Source organism: Argentina anserina, chromosome 7 (genome assembly GCF_933775445.1).
Source record: "Argentina anserina chromosome 7, drPotAnse1.1, whole genome shotgun sequence".
In the NCBI taxonomy this organism is placed as follows: domain Eukaryota; kingdom Viridiplantae; phylum Streptophyta; class Magnoliopsida; order Rosales; family Rosaceae; genus Argentina; species Argentina anserina.
In genome coordinates this window covers 7,953,060-7,970,345 of record NC_065878.1, presented here as the reverse complement: position 1 = coordinate 7,970,345, position 17,286 = coordinate 7,953,060, and the positions used below count along the sequence as shown (strand labels likewise).

The window sequence follows — 17,286 nt, the reverse complement described above, 5'->3', positions numbered from 1 at the left end:
AGATCAATCAAGTGAGTTCAGAATCCAATGTTGCTGATTTGTTCACCAAGTCTTTGCCTAAATCTACTTTTGTGAAACATGTGAAGAGCATTGACATGCGTCGTTTATCGGAACACTAGAGTTTGGTAGACTTCAGGGGGAGTCTACATCACATGTTAAGATCCTTAAGTAGTTGGTGCGTTGTGCTCTTTTTCCTTTCGATCAAGCTTTTGTTTTTACCTAAGAGGTTTTTGTTTTGCTTGACAAGGTTTTTACCGAGGCAACGATATGTGCACCATACAACCTAGGCACACAAGGGGGAGTGTTCCGGGAGAATTACTATTCTACCCTTATGTGTGTCTTAGCCTAATAGGTTTCCTGTTAGGAGATAGATTAGCATCTCCGTAATAGATTAGGACTCCGAATCCTATGAGATTGTGGTTTTGTAAATGCCTACCATTCAATAATACACATTTATTTCATCATGCATCACTACCATCTTAAATTCCGTCTTACATATAGCTAACTTAAAGTTTGTGATTATGCTAAACCAACCCGACCAAGTCTTTAATAACATGCTCAAAACAAATGTTATAAGGGGTAATTCATTATATACCCAAAAATCTACACCCATTTGAAATTAAACCCACCACTTTATTTCTATATGATAGACACTTAAATAAATAAATTTTACTATATATTAAATCCTATTTTTTTTTATAATTTACACATATTGCCACCATTCAAATATAACATCAACATAATGAATGAGCTTAATTGACTCTAAGTCTTAAATACCTTAATTATGTTTTAAATCTTTAATACTAACTATTATGCTAATTCAAGCAATTTCCTAATTATTGAGAAAATCATGGAATTTTTGTATAAATTTATGAAAATGTTAGGTAAAAATGAATTAATTCTAGCTCCATATATAGATAAGGTAATTAAAATCATAAATATGATATATGGGTAACTTTTGCCTATATGAATATGTTATGTAACTATTAAGGTACGTTTGTAGTACTTGAGTTTTTGAAACTCATCTAGTATATAAGAAATTTATTTTATGGTTGTTTTCATTGATACTTCTATATTAGACTCCAATTTAGATTATATTTTTTTGTTAGGTGTATGCCTTTCTATATTATACCTATGTTTTAGTTTGAAGGTTCATTGTCATATTACTCAAGCCCTACTTAATAGGTAAATTACAAATGTAAATATATATGAGTAAAAAGTTATCTCGATCATAAAAATATACCTAAAACTAAGAGAAACGTTAGTAAAAAAAACAAGATCACCATGTACCTTATAGATAGATATCAATTCGTGTATATAGAGAGTAGAGACACATCAAATGTGAGTTTAAAAGTAAAAATGCCATCTAATTCGCAAAAACAAAGCTCTTTGTCTCATTTATTCTCCTTCTCCAACTCTTTCTTTTTCTTCAGAGTCTTTCTTCATCAATTAGTCCGTTGAGCCACTTGCAAGAAAAAATAAATATATTGTATGCTTCCATTTCTTTAAAGCAAGTAAAAAATTCATTCTCATGATTCAAAAATGAAATGAGACTTTGCACTATATATAAAATCTGAAATTTTATCTGTCATAAAATACCTATACAATAGTGAATAAAAAACTATACAATTAGAAAATTGCTTATATAAAGAACTAGCATATATATATATATATATATATATATATATATATATATATATATATACAATCAAGGTACAAAATTAAGAAAGTAAGAATGCAATTGATTATGATTGATGCATTTAGTTCTAGCTAAAATTTAGTTCATCATTTGAAATTCAAATTTATGTTGAGATTGAGAAAATACCAAATTTAGCTTTATACAATATGAAGGGCAAAAAGGTGAAGACAGTTTAAAATGAATAAAAATAATAATGAGAAATGCTATTATATATTTGAATTGGGTGTAAATCTATAGAAAAATATATAATGGGTTTAATTTAAAAATGGGTCTTTAAAATCGGGTTTATTTCTAATTTTCTCATGTTATAAATCTTGGATGGGCACGACTCCCCCCAACTCCTTACCTAGATCCGCGCCCGCCGAGAAATGCAACCCACTGACCCTAGGCTCGAACAAGGTGCATGAGCTTTTCGACTGGTCTTCCTCTGGTTTATCTGCGGACGCAACAATCCAAACCGTTTCTTCCCTGCCAGTCCGGTTTGTCACCCAATACTTATTGTTGTAGCAGCATCTTATGTGTACCAGTCCATTCCCAGTCTTTGCTATCTCCACTTCAAACTTTGCCCGTGGACTCACAGCTTGTTCTATATTGCAACTCATCAACCCTACTGGCGCGTTTGGAACATCTTTCGCTAAGCCCAAGCATTTGTTTTTCGTTGGAGATATCAGCACTACAAGTCGTGGAAGCCATGCCATGTTGTATATTGATTGGCTATTCTAGTATCAATACAATGGATTTGATTGATGTAGCTTAATTAAAAGCTAATCAACGCACACGCTAAGTAGATTACAAATCAATCACACCACACTCTAACTCACGTACAAGAAACAAGGATAACAAAAGAAGAATTGAAAGAAAATTGATAGATCAAAAACAAAACGCTTTCGTTATTGATCGATCAATTCTTTCCGAGTATTTTTATATGCTCACGACAGGCCGTTTGAAGGTTAGCAGATGATATTGGTTCAGGTATTACATACATTACATATATGTGAAGTGATGTAAAGTGAAGATAAATTCGATCACTAGTTCACTACTCTCTCCATACGTTTGGTATCTATTGTTCCCTAAGGAGAATATATCTTTTTCGGTTGTCTGTTTTTTTTTTCTTTTAACTTTAGAGTAGATCATAAAAAGTCGATTTCTACACACCTAATTAGAAAAACGTCAGATCAAGTTTAAAAATTAGAAGTTAGTCATTTTCTAAAAATCTTATAGCGTTGCCCTTGAATTTCAAGAAAATTACGAAATGCCACTGCAACTAATCTCTCATTTCTCTCTAAAACCTAGATCTGCAATTTTCAAATTGGTATTGCGATGCTGCTTCTCTTTCTCTTTCTCTCTCTCTCTCTCTCTCGGTGCGGGGATGACATCGGAGCAGGTGCGGTATGACGTCAGAGGTGCGGGACGACTCTAGAGGCTCGGTACTAGACCACATCAGAGGCGCAGGTAGGACCTCTGAGACGCGGAGACGAGGTGCGAGAATGATCAGAGCTGCGTGAACGATATCAGAGCTTCGGGAAAAAGTCGAAGCTGCGAGGACGACTCTAGAGGCACAGTGGTACTGGACCAGATACGGAGACGAGGTGCGGGGATGATTGGAACTGCGGGGACATCAGAGCTGTAGGGACCACTTTGAGGAGATGACAATTATCATAGAGGAGACGCTGAGGAAAGCTTGGAAATGTGGAGATGTGGGCGATTGATGCACGGAGGAGCTAGATTGAACTCATCGAAGAAGATGGTGGGGGTAGTGGGGTGCCCAGAGTAAAATCTTGGGTGCCCAAAGTAACTTCATATATTTGTGTTGTTCTTTTTTTTTTCTTTGGAAATTGTAGTCATTATGTGAATCACACCCCCAGTTACAATGACAGTCACATTACTCGTCATAGAATAATGTTAGAGTGAATTGTTGTGTGACTGATAGTGTGATTGGTAGTGTAGCTGACTGGTTTTTTTATTATAAAGGTAATGTGACTACTAATGTGTCTACCGATGTGACTCTTAATGTGAAGTCTAATGATGTGATTTCCAATGTAACTACCGGTGTGACATGTAGTGTGATAGATAGTGTGACAAATAGTGTGATATGTAATGTGGTTGGGGGTGTGACATCACATTTGATATTCGTAGTTTGCATATTGTTGTCATCGGAAAAGATGTTGAACGAGTTTACAGTTGCTGCTATCATAGTAGCTATCACATTGTCTGTCACATTAGCTATCACATTACCTGTCATAGCAAAAAGTTAGTGTGACATGTAGTGTGATAGATAGTGTGACAGGTAGTGTGATAAGAAATGTGACTGGGGGTGTGACATGTAGTGTGATAGGCAGTGATAACTATTATGATAGGCAGTGTAATACATCACATTAATGTCGATGTTTGGATTGTATGAGTTGGTTTAAGAAGTTCAAGATCACATAATAATAAATAAAAGTACGTTTTTTCTAGTCATTCTTCTTATTATTCTTGTTCTTGTTCTTCTTCTAGTCACAACAGTCACATAAAATGCTGTGACTGAAAGTGTGACTGTGACAGTGGTTGTGATAGGTAGTGTGACAGTGGTTGTGACATGTATATAGTGTGATAGTGTTTGTGACTGGTAGTGTGATAGGGGTTGTGACAGGGGTTGTGAGTTGTGATAGATGTTGTGACATGTAGTGTGATATTGGTTGTGACAGAGGTTGTAACAGGTAGTGTGACAGAGGTTGTGACAGGAGGTGTGATAGTGGTTGTGACAGGTAGTGTGACAAGGCTTGAGATAGGAGTTGTGATAGGTAGTGTGGCAGGTAATGTGACATGAGTTGTGACATGGGCAATGTGTGTGACAGTGGTTGTGACAATGAGTGTAACAGGTAGTGTGACAAAGGTTGTGACAGTGAGTGTGATAGTTACTGTAAATAGATAGTGTGACAGCTTCTGCGACAGTGGGTGTGATAGCGGTTGTGACAGGAGGTGTGACAGTTAGTGTGACAGTAGTTGTGACAGTAGGTGTGACATGTTGAGAGAAAATGTGGAAATATGCGAAATTTTGTCAAAATTCAAATGAGATTGGTATAAGTATGCTCATAATGAAGAGAATAGCTAGAATTAGAGTTTCGGTTTCGCCCGAATTGCTTGGAGCACCGCCATCGATGGCGACAACCCTTTGTGATGGTTATTGCATCTTGTACGGTTGGTCGATTCAGAGTGGGTAATATATCAAATGAAAGAGGAGAGCGAGATCTTTCTAACGGTATCAATTTCATCAAAATCTATTGCCGGACGGGAAAGTTATGGCCGAAATTAGAAAAAAAAAGAAAAAAAAAAGTGAGAAAGGGCAAACAGTATAAAAAAAAATTTTAAGTGAATTTTTTCTAATTTTGTTGAAATTTTTCTAATTTCCATTTAAATAGGATGACTTTTTTATAATTAATTTATAAGTAGTGACATTTTTCTAATAGAAATCGGGAGATAATAACTTTTTATAATTTGCTCTTAACTTTAATCTAAGGCTTTAAGCTGGAAGTGCATGTAAATGGTACGTTAGGACCTTAGTCGATTTGATCGAGAGAATATATAATGAGTACGTACACTTTAATGTTGGTTTTATTCCTATGTACCTAATGTACGTCTTCTCGTATGCAAACACAGTTTAATTCAGTTGCTTTGCATCTTTCTGTATATGGCTTTTTCAACATATTCTCCTATTCAAAGTGATAATAATTAAACACCTGCATGTTGTGCGGTAGGTTGTGAGTGATATTAGACATCTCCATCTGATAAGAATTCTTATCAATTAAAATGAATCGCGTGATATCATGAGAAGAAGTGTTGATGAATTTGAATCATATGTATCATGAAATTACATGGATGACAGTTGTTTTGTGCTTGTGAATTGCCTCCGATCCCCTATCTAAATATGATTCCTTTTAAAAGAAAGATAAATTAATAAGGATCTCTTGATTGAATCAACCACTGCTATTTCCATACTGATCGAAATTTTCAAATTTTCATGCATGAAGATTGAAGACTGGAAATTAGTAGATTCTACCATAGGATGATGGCAAACAGAGTATACTTATTAAAATCCTTAAACGGTACTGCTAGCTTTCAGAACTCTCCATCTTGTATGAAATAAATCGATATATAACGTACAACTGCTAGCTTTCATTGGCAAAAATTATCATTCATTTAGGGTTTTTTAATGTAGGCGTATGTAGTCTGTAATCAGTCTAATGTTCCTGCACCATATGTATATATATACAGAGGAAGAAATGGTACACTGGTATTCAGGCCCTCTGTTGAGAATATAAATCCCACATTGGGAATTGGAACCTAGCCTGTGGGTTTATAAGGGTTTGGGCTGCTCCATCCATTGCCAATTGGTTTTGGATGTGAACCACATATCACTTTATCATGGTATCAGAGCGGGTTACCCACGTCCACGTGTGAAGCCCAAATGGCCACACGGACTCCACGTCACCCAAAATGTTGTCCACGTGTATGGCTTGAAAATTCGCCACACGTGCGGGGGCGTGTTGAGAATATAAATCCCACATTGGGAATTGGAACCTAGCCTGTGGGTTTATAAGGGTTTGGGCCACTCCATCCATTGTCAATTGGTTTAGGATGTGAACCCCAAAATCACTTTATCATGGTATCAGAGCGGGTTAGCCACGTCCACGTGTGAAGCCCAAATGGCCACACGGACTCCACGTCACCCAAAATGTTGTCCACGTGTATGGTTTGAAAATTCGCCACACGCACGGGGGTGTGTTGAGAATATAAATCCCACATTGGGAATTGGAACCTTGCCTGTGGGTTTATAAGGGTTTGGGCCACTCCATCCATTGCCAATTGGTTTTGGATGTGAACCCCAGATCACTTTATCACCCTCCGACCAACCCAACTGACCCAACCAACCACCCCATTGGCTGAGAGCACAGAGCATGCTCCTTTCTACCCTGGTTTCCAATTTCAACCTTCTATGTGCGTAGAGCACACTCGATCTGTTAGCATATAGCTGCCATACCATGAAGTAGCCAGCTTTGAGCCTTCGATATGTTCCATGCCTTGCTCGGCCATTTTTATACTGTGTCACCATACAGCACAACCATCACAAAGTTCACATCCCGCCAAGCTTAGCTAAATTTTACTTTGAGCATTCTAGACGGATCTGGAATATGGCGGAACTCTTTGGAAGATCCTAGAAGGCGTTGGAAGTCTCAAGAAGCCTTGGGACATTTCCGGATTTCTCTAGAACCATGGAGAGGCTAAGGGAATTAGACCACTCCAAAATTCTCTAGAATACTCAAGGAGCATCTTAGATGAGTGTAGACTTGTATAGAGTTCTCTAGAATGCTCTACATTGTACATAGTCCTAGAATTTTCTAGAACTAGTAAAGTAAGATGAGGAGGCCTATAAATAGCAAGGCACCCCTCTCATTTGATCCATCAAGTAAGTAAGGAAGCAATCAAGCAAGAAGCTATCAAGCACACTTGTAAGCTTTCTTTCATTGTTCAATATAAGTCTTCTTTTAGAGATATTCTCTTTGCCTTTCAATTGTTCTAGCAGAGCGATTGCGAGAGTAAGGCTGACTTAGCATAAAGGAGTTGCTATGGCCGCACGAGTTGCATAGCAAAATAGTAAGCTCATGACAGGTGGTATCAGAGCTGAAGTTCGATCAACAGGCTAGCTCGACACAATGGCAAAGAATGACAATCTTGTTGGTAGTGTTTCCGACGACACACAAGAGAAGGGTCATCAAGAACTTCAACCCGACGGTTCCAAAGAAGGAACGGGTCAAGGACATGTTAGCTATAATCGACTCACGACTAACTCAAGTGGAAGAGAGCGTGAGTGACATGAGAGCCCAGGTGGAAGATTTGGAGGCGGAGGACGCCGCAATCCACACTGCGATCAAGGGCATGATGTTCAAGCTAGAGGAGTCCACATAGACAAGGTTGCGAGAAGTTCATGGGGGAACTCGCCCGGATGTGTGAAGTGCAAGAAAGGGAGTACAATAGCATGCTTGTATGCATGGAGGAGATACAGGCAGATTTTGCACGCATGGAGGCAATGCAGGCAGATCTTGCCCTATACAAGCACGCACTAGCCGCAGGGGCTAGCACCAGCAGCAGCGTAGAGGCCAAGCGGATCGAGGTGCTAAAGCCAAAGAGCTTCGGAGGCATGCGCAACGCTCGAGAAGTAGACAACTTCTTATGGGGGCTAGATCAATACTTTGGGGCCGTAAGCATCATGGAGGAGGATGCCAAGCGACTCTTTATTTCACCGACACTACCATGTTATGGTGGAGGAGAAGGCGAGGAGATGTCGAAAGAGGTACGTGCACCATCTCTACCTTTGATGACTTTGTTAAAGAGCTCAAGAAGCAATTTTATCCCGAGAATGCCGAGGATGAGGAAAGAGCTCGCTTGCGAAGGCTCAAGCACATGCGGTCTATTCGAGATTACATGAGAGATTTCACTAACTTGGTGCTTGAGATTCCCGACCTATCCGACAAGAATGCTCTCTTCAATTTCATGGATGGTCTCCAATCATGGGCCAAAACGGAGCTAATGTGACGAGGAGTGCAAGACCTTGCTGCCGCCATATCCGTGGCCAAAGGCTTAGTTGATTTCTCAAGTCCAAGAGAGTCCACCAAGCCCAAGGAGAAGAAGAGCAACTATGCCAAATGTGGGAGAGACAAAATCCAACGCAAGGAGGAGCCCCGCCGTGAGAGGTACTCGGCAAGGTTAAAGGATAAACGCAAGTCAAGGGAAATGCGGAGCTCGGACAAGCCTAACGACAATAAGTGCTTCCTATGCAATGGTCTGCACTGGGCTAGGCATTGTCCACAAAGGAGAGCACTAAGCACACTCTTAGGAAGTCATCAAAGCGGTAGTGAAGCTGAGGGTGGCGATGGTGGTGCACACTTGGGGTCCTTGCATGTGCTTAATGCAATCCGCTCTACACCCAAGGTCCAAGCCAAAGATTTGCTCTTCACAGATATTAACATAAGTGGGAAGCCAACAACGGTAATGCTTGACACGGGGGCAACCTACAATTTCATTTCCATTGAGGAGGCACGCAGGCTAGGACTCAAGGCCACTAATGGAGGAGGCTCCATCAAGGCGGTTAACTCACCTGACCGCCCCATACATGGAGTAGCTCGAGGAGTCAAGACAAGCGTTGAAGCTTGGTGTGGGAACCTAGACTTCTCGATAGTACCGATGGATGATTACAAGGTAGTCTTGGGGTTGGAGTTTCACGATCAAGTCAAGGCATTCCCGGTGCCATTTGCTAATAGCTTATGTATTATGGATGGCGAGAGGTCATGTGTGGTACCAACAACCCGATGAGAAAACTAAGACATCAAGGTATTGTCGGCATTGCAATTCAAGAAAGACATCAAGAGGGAAGAGGAGAGCTACTTAACCATCCTTCGTGAGTTCGATGACGAGGAGCCCAAGGCCACAAGATGACATGCCCGAGGAGGTAGCTGCAGTTCTTGAGGTTCAAGGATGTATCACCCGCGGAGCTGCCCAAGAGACTATCTCCAAGGAGAGAGATCGACCATGAGATAGAGTTGGAACCAGGGACCAAACCACCCGCCATGGGTGCATACCGCATGGCGCCTCCCGAGTTAGCGGAGCTAAGGAGGCAATTGAAGGAGCTTTTGGACGCGGATTCATTAGACGTTTGAAAGCCCCATTCGGTGCCCCGGTGTTGTTCCAAAATAAGAAGGATGGATCTCTACGCATGTGCATCGACTATAGGGCGCTCAACAAAATCACGTTGAATAACAAATACACTATCCCTCTCATTGCCGATCTCTTTGATCAATTGGGTCATCCACGATATTTTTCCAAGTTAGACCTTCGTTTAGGGTACTACCAAGTGTGCATTGCGAAGGGAGATGAGCCGAAGACCGCATGCATCACAAGGTACGGTTCTTATGAATTTTTGGTCATGCATTTTGGTCTAACTAATGCACCGGCGACATTTTGCACCTTGATGAACAAGTTATTCCACCTCTATCTCAATTGGTTTGTCATCATCTACTTGGACGACATAGTAGTGTATAGCAAGACCTTGCAAGAGCATGTGGAGCACTTGCGGGAAGTGCTTAAGGTATTGAGGGAGAACCAACTATACATCAAGATAGAGAAATGCTCCTTCACTAAGCCGGAGGTGTCGTTGTTGGGGCACAAGATCAAGGACGGAAAGCTTATGATGGAGGATTGCAAGGTGCATTCCATCCAAGAATGGGAGCCACCCACCAAGGTACATGACTTAAGATCTTTCCTTGGGCTAGTTAACTATTATCGCCGCTTTATCAAGGGATACTCGGCAAGGGCTGCACCATTAACCGACATTCTCAAGAAGAACAAGGCATGGGAATGGACAACAAAGTGTCAAGAAGCCTTTGAGGACTTGAAGAAGGCGATATACGAGGAGCCCGTACTTAGCTTACCCGACCACGCCAAGCCATATGAGGTGCACACCCATGCTTCCGACTTTGCCATTAGCGGAGTACTCATGCAAGGAGGGCATCCAATTGCTTATGAGAGTCGAAAGTTCAATGACACGGAGCGGCGCTACACTGTGCAAGAGAAGGAGATGACTGCCATCATCCATTCCCTTCGAGTGTGGCGACATTACTTGCTTGGGACCAAGTTCTTGATCATGACCGACAACGTAGCAACAAGCTACTTCCAAACTCAAAAGAAGCTAAGTCCAAAGCAAGCAAGGTGGCAAGACTTCTTGGTAGAGTTTGACTACACCATGCTTGGAAAGGCGAACGTGGTAGCGGATGCACTAAGCCACAAGGCAGAGTTTGCAAGCATTTCGCAAGTCTCTAGCCCATTGCTAAGCAAGATCAAGGAGGGACTAAGGGTAAACCCTCAAGCACAAAGCATCATTACCTTAGTAAAGGAAGGCAAAACTCAGAGGTTTTGGTTAGACGATGACCTTCAATACACGAGAGGCCGCCACATCTATGTACCAAAGTGGAAAAGCTTGCGAAGGGAGCTAACTAAGGAATTCCACGATTCCAAATGGGCCGGCCACCCAGGAATGAAACGCACACTTGCATTGTTAGAGTCCACATATTATTGGCCTAGGATACGGGACAGGGTTGAAGAGTATGTGCGGACGTGTCTAGTTTGCCAACAAGACAAGGTAGTCTAGCAGCAGCCGGGGGGCTTGCTAGACCCTTGTCCATTCCTAAGAGATCATGGGAGAGTGTCTCTATGGACTTCATCACTTGCCTACCGAAGTCCAAGGAGGTTGGGAGCATCATTGTCGTGGTTGACAGATTTAGCAAGTATGCAACCTTCATGACCGCATCAACCGACTGCCCAGCGGAGGAGACAGCAAGGCTATTCCTATGCAATGTAGTCAAGCTCTGGGGAGTTCCAAGAAACATTGTCAGCGATAGAGACCCGCGTTTCACGGGAAGATTTTGGACGGAGCTGTTCAAGATGTTGGGGTCAAATTTGAAGTTTTCAACAAGCTTCCATCCACAAAGTGAAGGTCAAACGGAGCGCGTCAATGCACTCTTGGAGCTATACTTACGGCACTACGTGAGTGTCAACCAAAAGGATTGTAACGAGCAGCTAAACTTTCACCAAATTGTGAAGTTTCGAACCCCTCTGTCACAAACTCTAAAAAAAAACACAACCAGTAATATAATAGTAAAAAATAGAAAATGAAAAGAAATTATATTCTGTAATTGCGGAGAAAAACTGGAGGAGCACAAATTCACTCACTCAATAACTATCCACTTTCCCAGTGCAGTTTCTAGTATATGGACTGTGATAATATTTAGGTAATCGCTTTGTACCATTCTATAGGCTATCACTGAAGAAGTTGTACATGTAGTTTATTTTATATTAACGTTGTGTGGAATTGTCACAATTTCGAAATTCGAATGATAAAAATTTGAATTCGAAGCCATGAAAATTCTAAAACAACCTCAAATATATTGAAATCATCTTATAGTAACAGTACGACTCAGTCGACTTGAATAATACATAACCAGTTTATACCTCAAGTATTATAACGTATGGAAATGTAAAATTCACTCAATCCTCACCACAAACAAAAGAAAGAAATCTTCAGCAATCTTTAGAGTAAGCCCTCCGAATCTGCTAATCCCCACCTGCAGAACTATTCCCTACACCATCGAATTGGTGTACCGGGATTGTAAACACAAACCCGGTAATCTTTTCAGCCCGTATCAGTAAACCAACATTATAACATACATCGCATACAAAGAAAATATAACAGATAACATTTAAAGACAACTGTACTCATGAGACACTCGATAGCCCATCTGGTTGCCCAATATTATTTAAAAAGATGTGTACTCATGAGACATTGGGCAACTCATCTATTACCCAATATCATTTAAAAACATGGGTACTCATGAGACCCAGGTACCCATCTGTTACCCCTCATGCAGTACACCGGCATACACTAGGCAACCCATATGTTACCCAATATCATTCTAAAACATGGGTAATCATGAGACCCAGACAACCCATCGGTTACCCCTAATGCAGCACACCGACATACATACTAGAGGTCTAACTGATCGTAACCGACACCCGGCTAAGGTTTGGTTCCGATTTAATGTCAACAATGTCCGAAGACTAGAAAACGTTTAACAAGACTCAACATTAAAACCACGTATAATATAACAATCCACACATGTTATTGCATTACAACCAAACGACTCTTGTACAACAATATATATATATATATATATATCTATAGTCACTCACGTAATCCATTATACCGGAAGGTACGTTACCTCCCTTTCGGTCCCATCTGCCACAAATAATCAAAAACATTACAATCTCACAATTTAAATAAAAACTGTAAAAACTGTATCGTATTTACTATTTTCGTACACATACACAACCCACTATATTATATAAATGTCACAATTCACTCTTTTTAATAATTCAAATATATAAGTCACCGCCAAGGGTAGATTTGTCATAGTGAGATTTACTCACCTTATTTCTTGTGTGCAACTTCTACGACACCGAGAGCAATTCCTTCACTCGTTTCGTCGGTCACCTAATAGCATGATCAAGTGTTTAAAAAACGATACGTAAAATCTCAGGTGACGATTCATTACAGCTGAACATTGTACAAAACACCGTTCACCAATGGTTCATGGAAACACTGTTCACGATGGCGTTCACGCACCGCCCAAATAGGCGCACGTGACCTCACACGCAGCCCCCAAAACCCCGCCATTTCTCCTCCTACACCGTCCTAGGTCGATTGTCTAGCCCCTACCGCCCTCACCTACTCCCACGCGCCACCACGACGGCGGCACGCGCACCACCACCACCTCCGTCCAAACTCCATCAAAACAACAAATATCCAACATCAAAGATGAATATCATGAGGAGGAGATCACAACCATACCTTTAGTTCGCCCCAAGCCGGCCAGAAACCGCTGGAATCGCCGCCGCAAGATCCCGGATCGGGGAGAGGAAATTAGAGCTGAAATGGCTCGATTCGAGTTTAACCGCCGGTGGAATCGTTGTCGAGAAGGAGAAGGGAGGACTCGCCGTCACAGCCTAGAGCCCTTGCATTTTCGGTGGCGACGCGACACGACGCGGGTGAGTCGCCGCTGCAATGGGTCGAAGCGTCTCGGCCGTGTGATTCCAACGACACTCGCTGGTGTCGTGCACATTGGCCGGAGGAGGGAGATTGCCGGTGGAGAAGTCGGCGAAGAAAGTGAGGGTTAGGGGAGGAGAGAGAGAAAGCTGCGGGAAAGTTTTTCTGATTTTGGAAAGTTTCCAAAAATGTCATTTTATAACATTCCAAAATCGGAACCAACTTCCGTTGATAATAACTTTGACATACGACATCCGATTAAGGTGTGTTGCATGTCCACGAGCTCTACAACTTTCATGAAGGAAGTTTTCGGAGACGAGCGACGGAATAAAAGTCAACTTTCGAGCCACAAAAACGTTTACGTTTTTCAACTTAAATTTCCGAAATCAGTTTCGTTCCGCCTGACATCGACGAGAAGGCGAAAAATGCGATTTTACTCAAATTACCAAGCTTAATAATTTACAAGAATTATATGAATTTAAACCCGAAAATTCAGGGTATTATAAGAATTGCGCTACATGAAGTTTGGCATTTTATGTAATGTGCTTACGTGCATTCTGGCCACGTTTAAGCAATACAATGTTGTGTAGAATGTTTTATTTACTTCAATATATATATATATATATAAAACAATTAAAGAAAATTAAAAGAACTGATCGTGAACCTTTTCCTTTTTATTTTCGATCTTGTCTTTCAAATTAAACTTTTGATTACAAGTGATGCCACATTCTTATAAAATTTATGGATCTTAAAATTTGTACGTAGATCATAAAACCTTATATCAGGAGAGGATAGATGATTTTTTGAATTAAGGGCTACACTTCTTGACAAAAAGAATCCGCGTTTGGCTATCGTCTACCACGATCCTCAGTAATCGTCCTTTTTTTTTTGTTTTTTGTTTTTCCATTATACAAAGACTTCTTTCAAGTCATACACAATCATAGATCTCATACATGTAAATGTTAAAAAAAGTTAGGTCAATTTTCTCATGGTTGAGTAATATGCTCGAATATTGGTTTTTGCTATGAATTAAGTACATTATTAAGAAGCATAATCTTAGTTTATTCTAAATTAATAGATAAGAGCAAACCTCAAATTTACACGAAGTGCAGTAAACGCAATAACACACTTAACACCAGAACCACACACACCCAAAACTGCCAGAAGTACACTGCACGCGGGAGCCTCCATGGACTAGATACAGGGAGAGCCTGGCCACCAAAGGATGCCTGGTTTTGGTAATCAAATTTGAAGGCATTAATCCCAGTGAAAATACCATCATCCATGGTTTTGGTAACGGATCGGCCGTCAGTGAGAACGTCACGCTGAGTGTAGGAGAAAGGCACATCGCAGGTAGCCCTTGAAGCTATGAGACTCACCTTCACCTTAGATAAAGGGGGCACAACAACAGCATAATTGGCCTCCCTGTTATGTTCAACTGTGGTACTTTGTCCCCACTGGCTAGTTGTGGTAGTCGACGTCTCAGCCGAGAGTGTGATTTTTCCGTCTAGAATTAGTGGAACAGTGCTGACTTCCAGACTTGTTTTAACACCCAAAGTTAAAGAAACGCTGTTATTCCAACTACGGGTCCTGGAGTCGTTTACCGCAAATCTGAGGCTGATAGTGCTGTCTCTGTTTGGACTGTCGTTAGCTGCGAGAGCTGTGTCCATTTCTATGAGGTTCTCGTGGTAGATCCTGGAGTCGGAGAGTCGATAATTGATATTGTAGATGTTCCTTGAGAGAACAAGCTCTTCCACCACCAGCTTCGACTGTTTAGAGATGTTGGGGTAGGCGGCGTTGAGACAGTTGGTTTTGTACTCGGTGGTGAGTCCACCGCAGAAATTGTTGTTACCCAAGTTACGAAGAGCGATGACATTGTCTTGAATTCTGATAGGCCAAAACAAAGTGTCGTCGGACTTGTCTTCATCTTCAGCGTCAGCCCATATCCAATTAGGGCTACGTCTCCAGAATTTGGAATAGTGTCCGTCCTTTATACGAAGGCTTCCATCAGCAGTGACAAACAACTCCTTAGCCACCAGTGGATCTGCAACATCCTTGTTGGACTCAAACCTCTGATATGGGTGTTTTTCGATCCAACGGGAACAAAGATAACTGCCATCTTCAAAGGATTTGAAGGCCACCCTTTGGGGAAGTATCACCAGTGTTTCCCAGTCCACGAATTCGAAAACATGGCCGCCTGATGCTTCTAGATTAAAAGCATTCTCGAATGCGGGAGTACGATTCGACAGAACTGTAACTCTCTTGATTTGGACGTGGAAAAATCGGACCTGTGTTCGGCCTGCTGCATACAACTTAAACAAGGTACATGAGCTTTTCGACTGGTCTTCCTCTGGTTTGTCTGCGGACGCAACAATCCAAACTGTATCATCCCTGCCAGTCCGGTTTGTCACCCAGAACTTATTGTTGTAGCAGCATCTTATGTGTACCAGTCCATTCCCAGTCTTTGCTATCTCCACTTCAAACTTTGCCCGTGGACTCACAGCGTGTTCTACGTTGCAACTCATCCACCCTACTGGTGCATTTGGAACATCTTCCGCTAAGCCCAAGAATTTGTGTTTCGTGAGGGATTTCAGCACTACAAGTCGTGGAAGCCATGCCATATTGTATATTGATCGGCTATTCTAGTATCAATTTCAATGGATTTGATTGATGTAGCTTAATTAAAAGCTAATCAACACACACGCTAAGTAGAATACAAATCAATCGCACACTTTAACTCACGTACAAGAAACAAGGATAACAAAAGAAGAAATTATAAGATAATTGATAGATCGATCAAAAACAAAACGCTTTCGTTATTGATCGATCAATTCTTTCCGAGTATTTTTTATATGCTCACAATAGGCCGTTTGAAGGTTAGCAGATATTGGTCAGGTATTACATACATTACATATATGTGAAGTGATGTAAAGCGAAGACAAATTCGATCACTACTCTCTCCATACGTTTGGTATATATTGTTCCCTAAGGAGAACATATCTTTTCTTTTTCGCTTGTCTCAGTTGTCTGTTCTTTTTCTTTCAAGTTGATCGATTTGGATCGAGAGAATATATTATGAGTAAGTACACTTTAATTTTGGTTTTATTCCTATGTACGATCAAAGTTTCTTTCATATAATTATTGATTAGAAATTTAGGAATAACAGATTATGGGATTAGTAACATAGAACATTCACTTTAGTGCCTCTCAAATTCAATGAATGTAAATACTAAATATACACCGAAGCTTTAATTATCGACAGCTTTCGAGTGCAGCTTTGTTGCAGTAGCTCGATGTGTTGTCCCAGCCAAACATGATTCGGTTATTGTAATCGATTAGTCTATAATGTTCATGTGTACCTGAAATTTTTTTTTTCGGCTGAAATGGTGAAAATCATGGAGAGGTTTAAGTATGTATTAGACAATTCAGGGCTCAGGCATATATTTATATTACACACTGTAAGATTACAAAAATAGTAGAACCTAAAAAAGAAGATGAAATTATGTTGCATTTAGCTGGGATAGCATATTAACATTGATTGCTTGCATGGTTTTGTACCAATTTTCAAATCAAATCAACAGTTTATTAGCTGTTTAAGCCATGTGCCTTGTCGTCGACGTCATTGGAAAGGAAAAAGGGATATATTGGAAGGAAAATATTCCATGAGATTTGTGCAACTTCTTATAGTCATGATGATCATGATCTTGGTGACTGAAAGGCAAGCTCAATCCCCTTCTTGCATGTTCAAATGCGCAATCAAATGTGCACGTTCTAAAACCAGCCCAATCTGTACGGCAGAATGCTTAAAAAGATGCAGGTAGTCGCCCTGGAGCCTATCTATTACGGCAGCCTCGGTTGCTTGACTTTCATGTGCACCAAAATCAACTCTGGTATATGCATTACATGCAATTGTTGATCAGAAACTCATTATCTTAAAATTAGATAGCAATATACT

General features: G+C 40.7%; 3 protein-coding genes across 3 annotated transcripts in view; all 3 read right to left on the bottom strand.

Moving 5' to 3' along the window:
- Window positions 1–17,286, bottom strand: part of LOC126802949 (uncharacterized) — a 358,993-nt gene that overhangs the window by 185,167 nt on the left and 156,540 nt on the right. The gene's annotated exons all lie outside the window — the stretch shown is intronic.
- LOC126803507 (uncharacterized) lies at window positions 14,429–15,952 on the bottom strand. The gene has a single exon (XM_050531304.1). The coding sequence runs from the start codon at window positions 15,950–15,952 to the stop codon at window positions 14,429–14,431; it is 1,524 nt and encodes a 507-aa protein (XP_050387261.1).
- Window positions 17,108–17,286, bottom strand: part of LOC126802921 (nuclear pore complex protein NUP96) — a 32,395-nt gene continuing 32,216 nt past the window's right edge. Inside the window, exon 7 of the mRNA XM_050530636.1 lies at window positions 17,108–17,218. The gene's annotated coding sequence lies outside the window, so the exon portion shown is untranslated. The remainder of the gene's footprint in view (window positions 17,219–17,286) is intronic.

Excerpts from the sequence above, each read along its gene's own strand:
- LOC126803507 (XM_050531304.1), bottom strand. The coding sequence starts at position 15,952 with ATGGCATGGCTTCCACGACTTGTAGTGCTGAAATCCCTCACGAAACAC.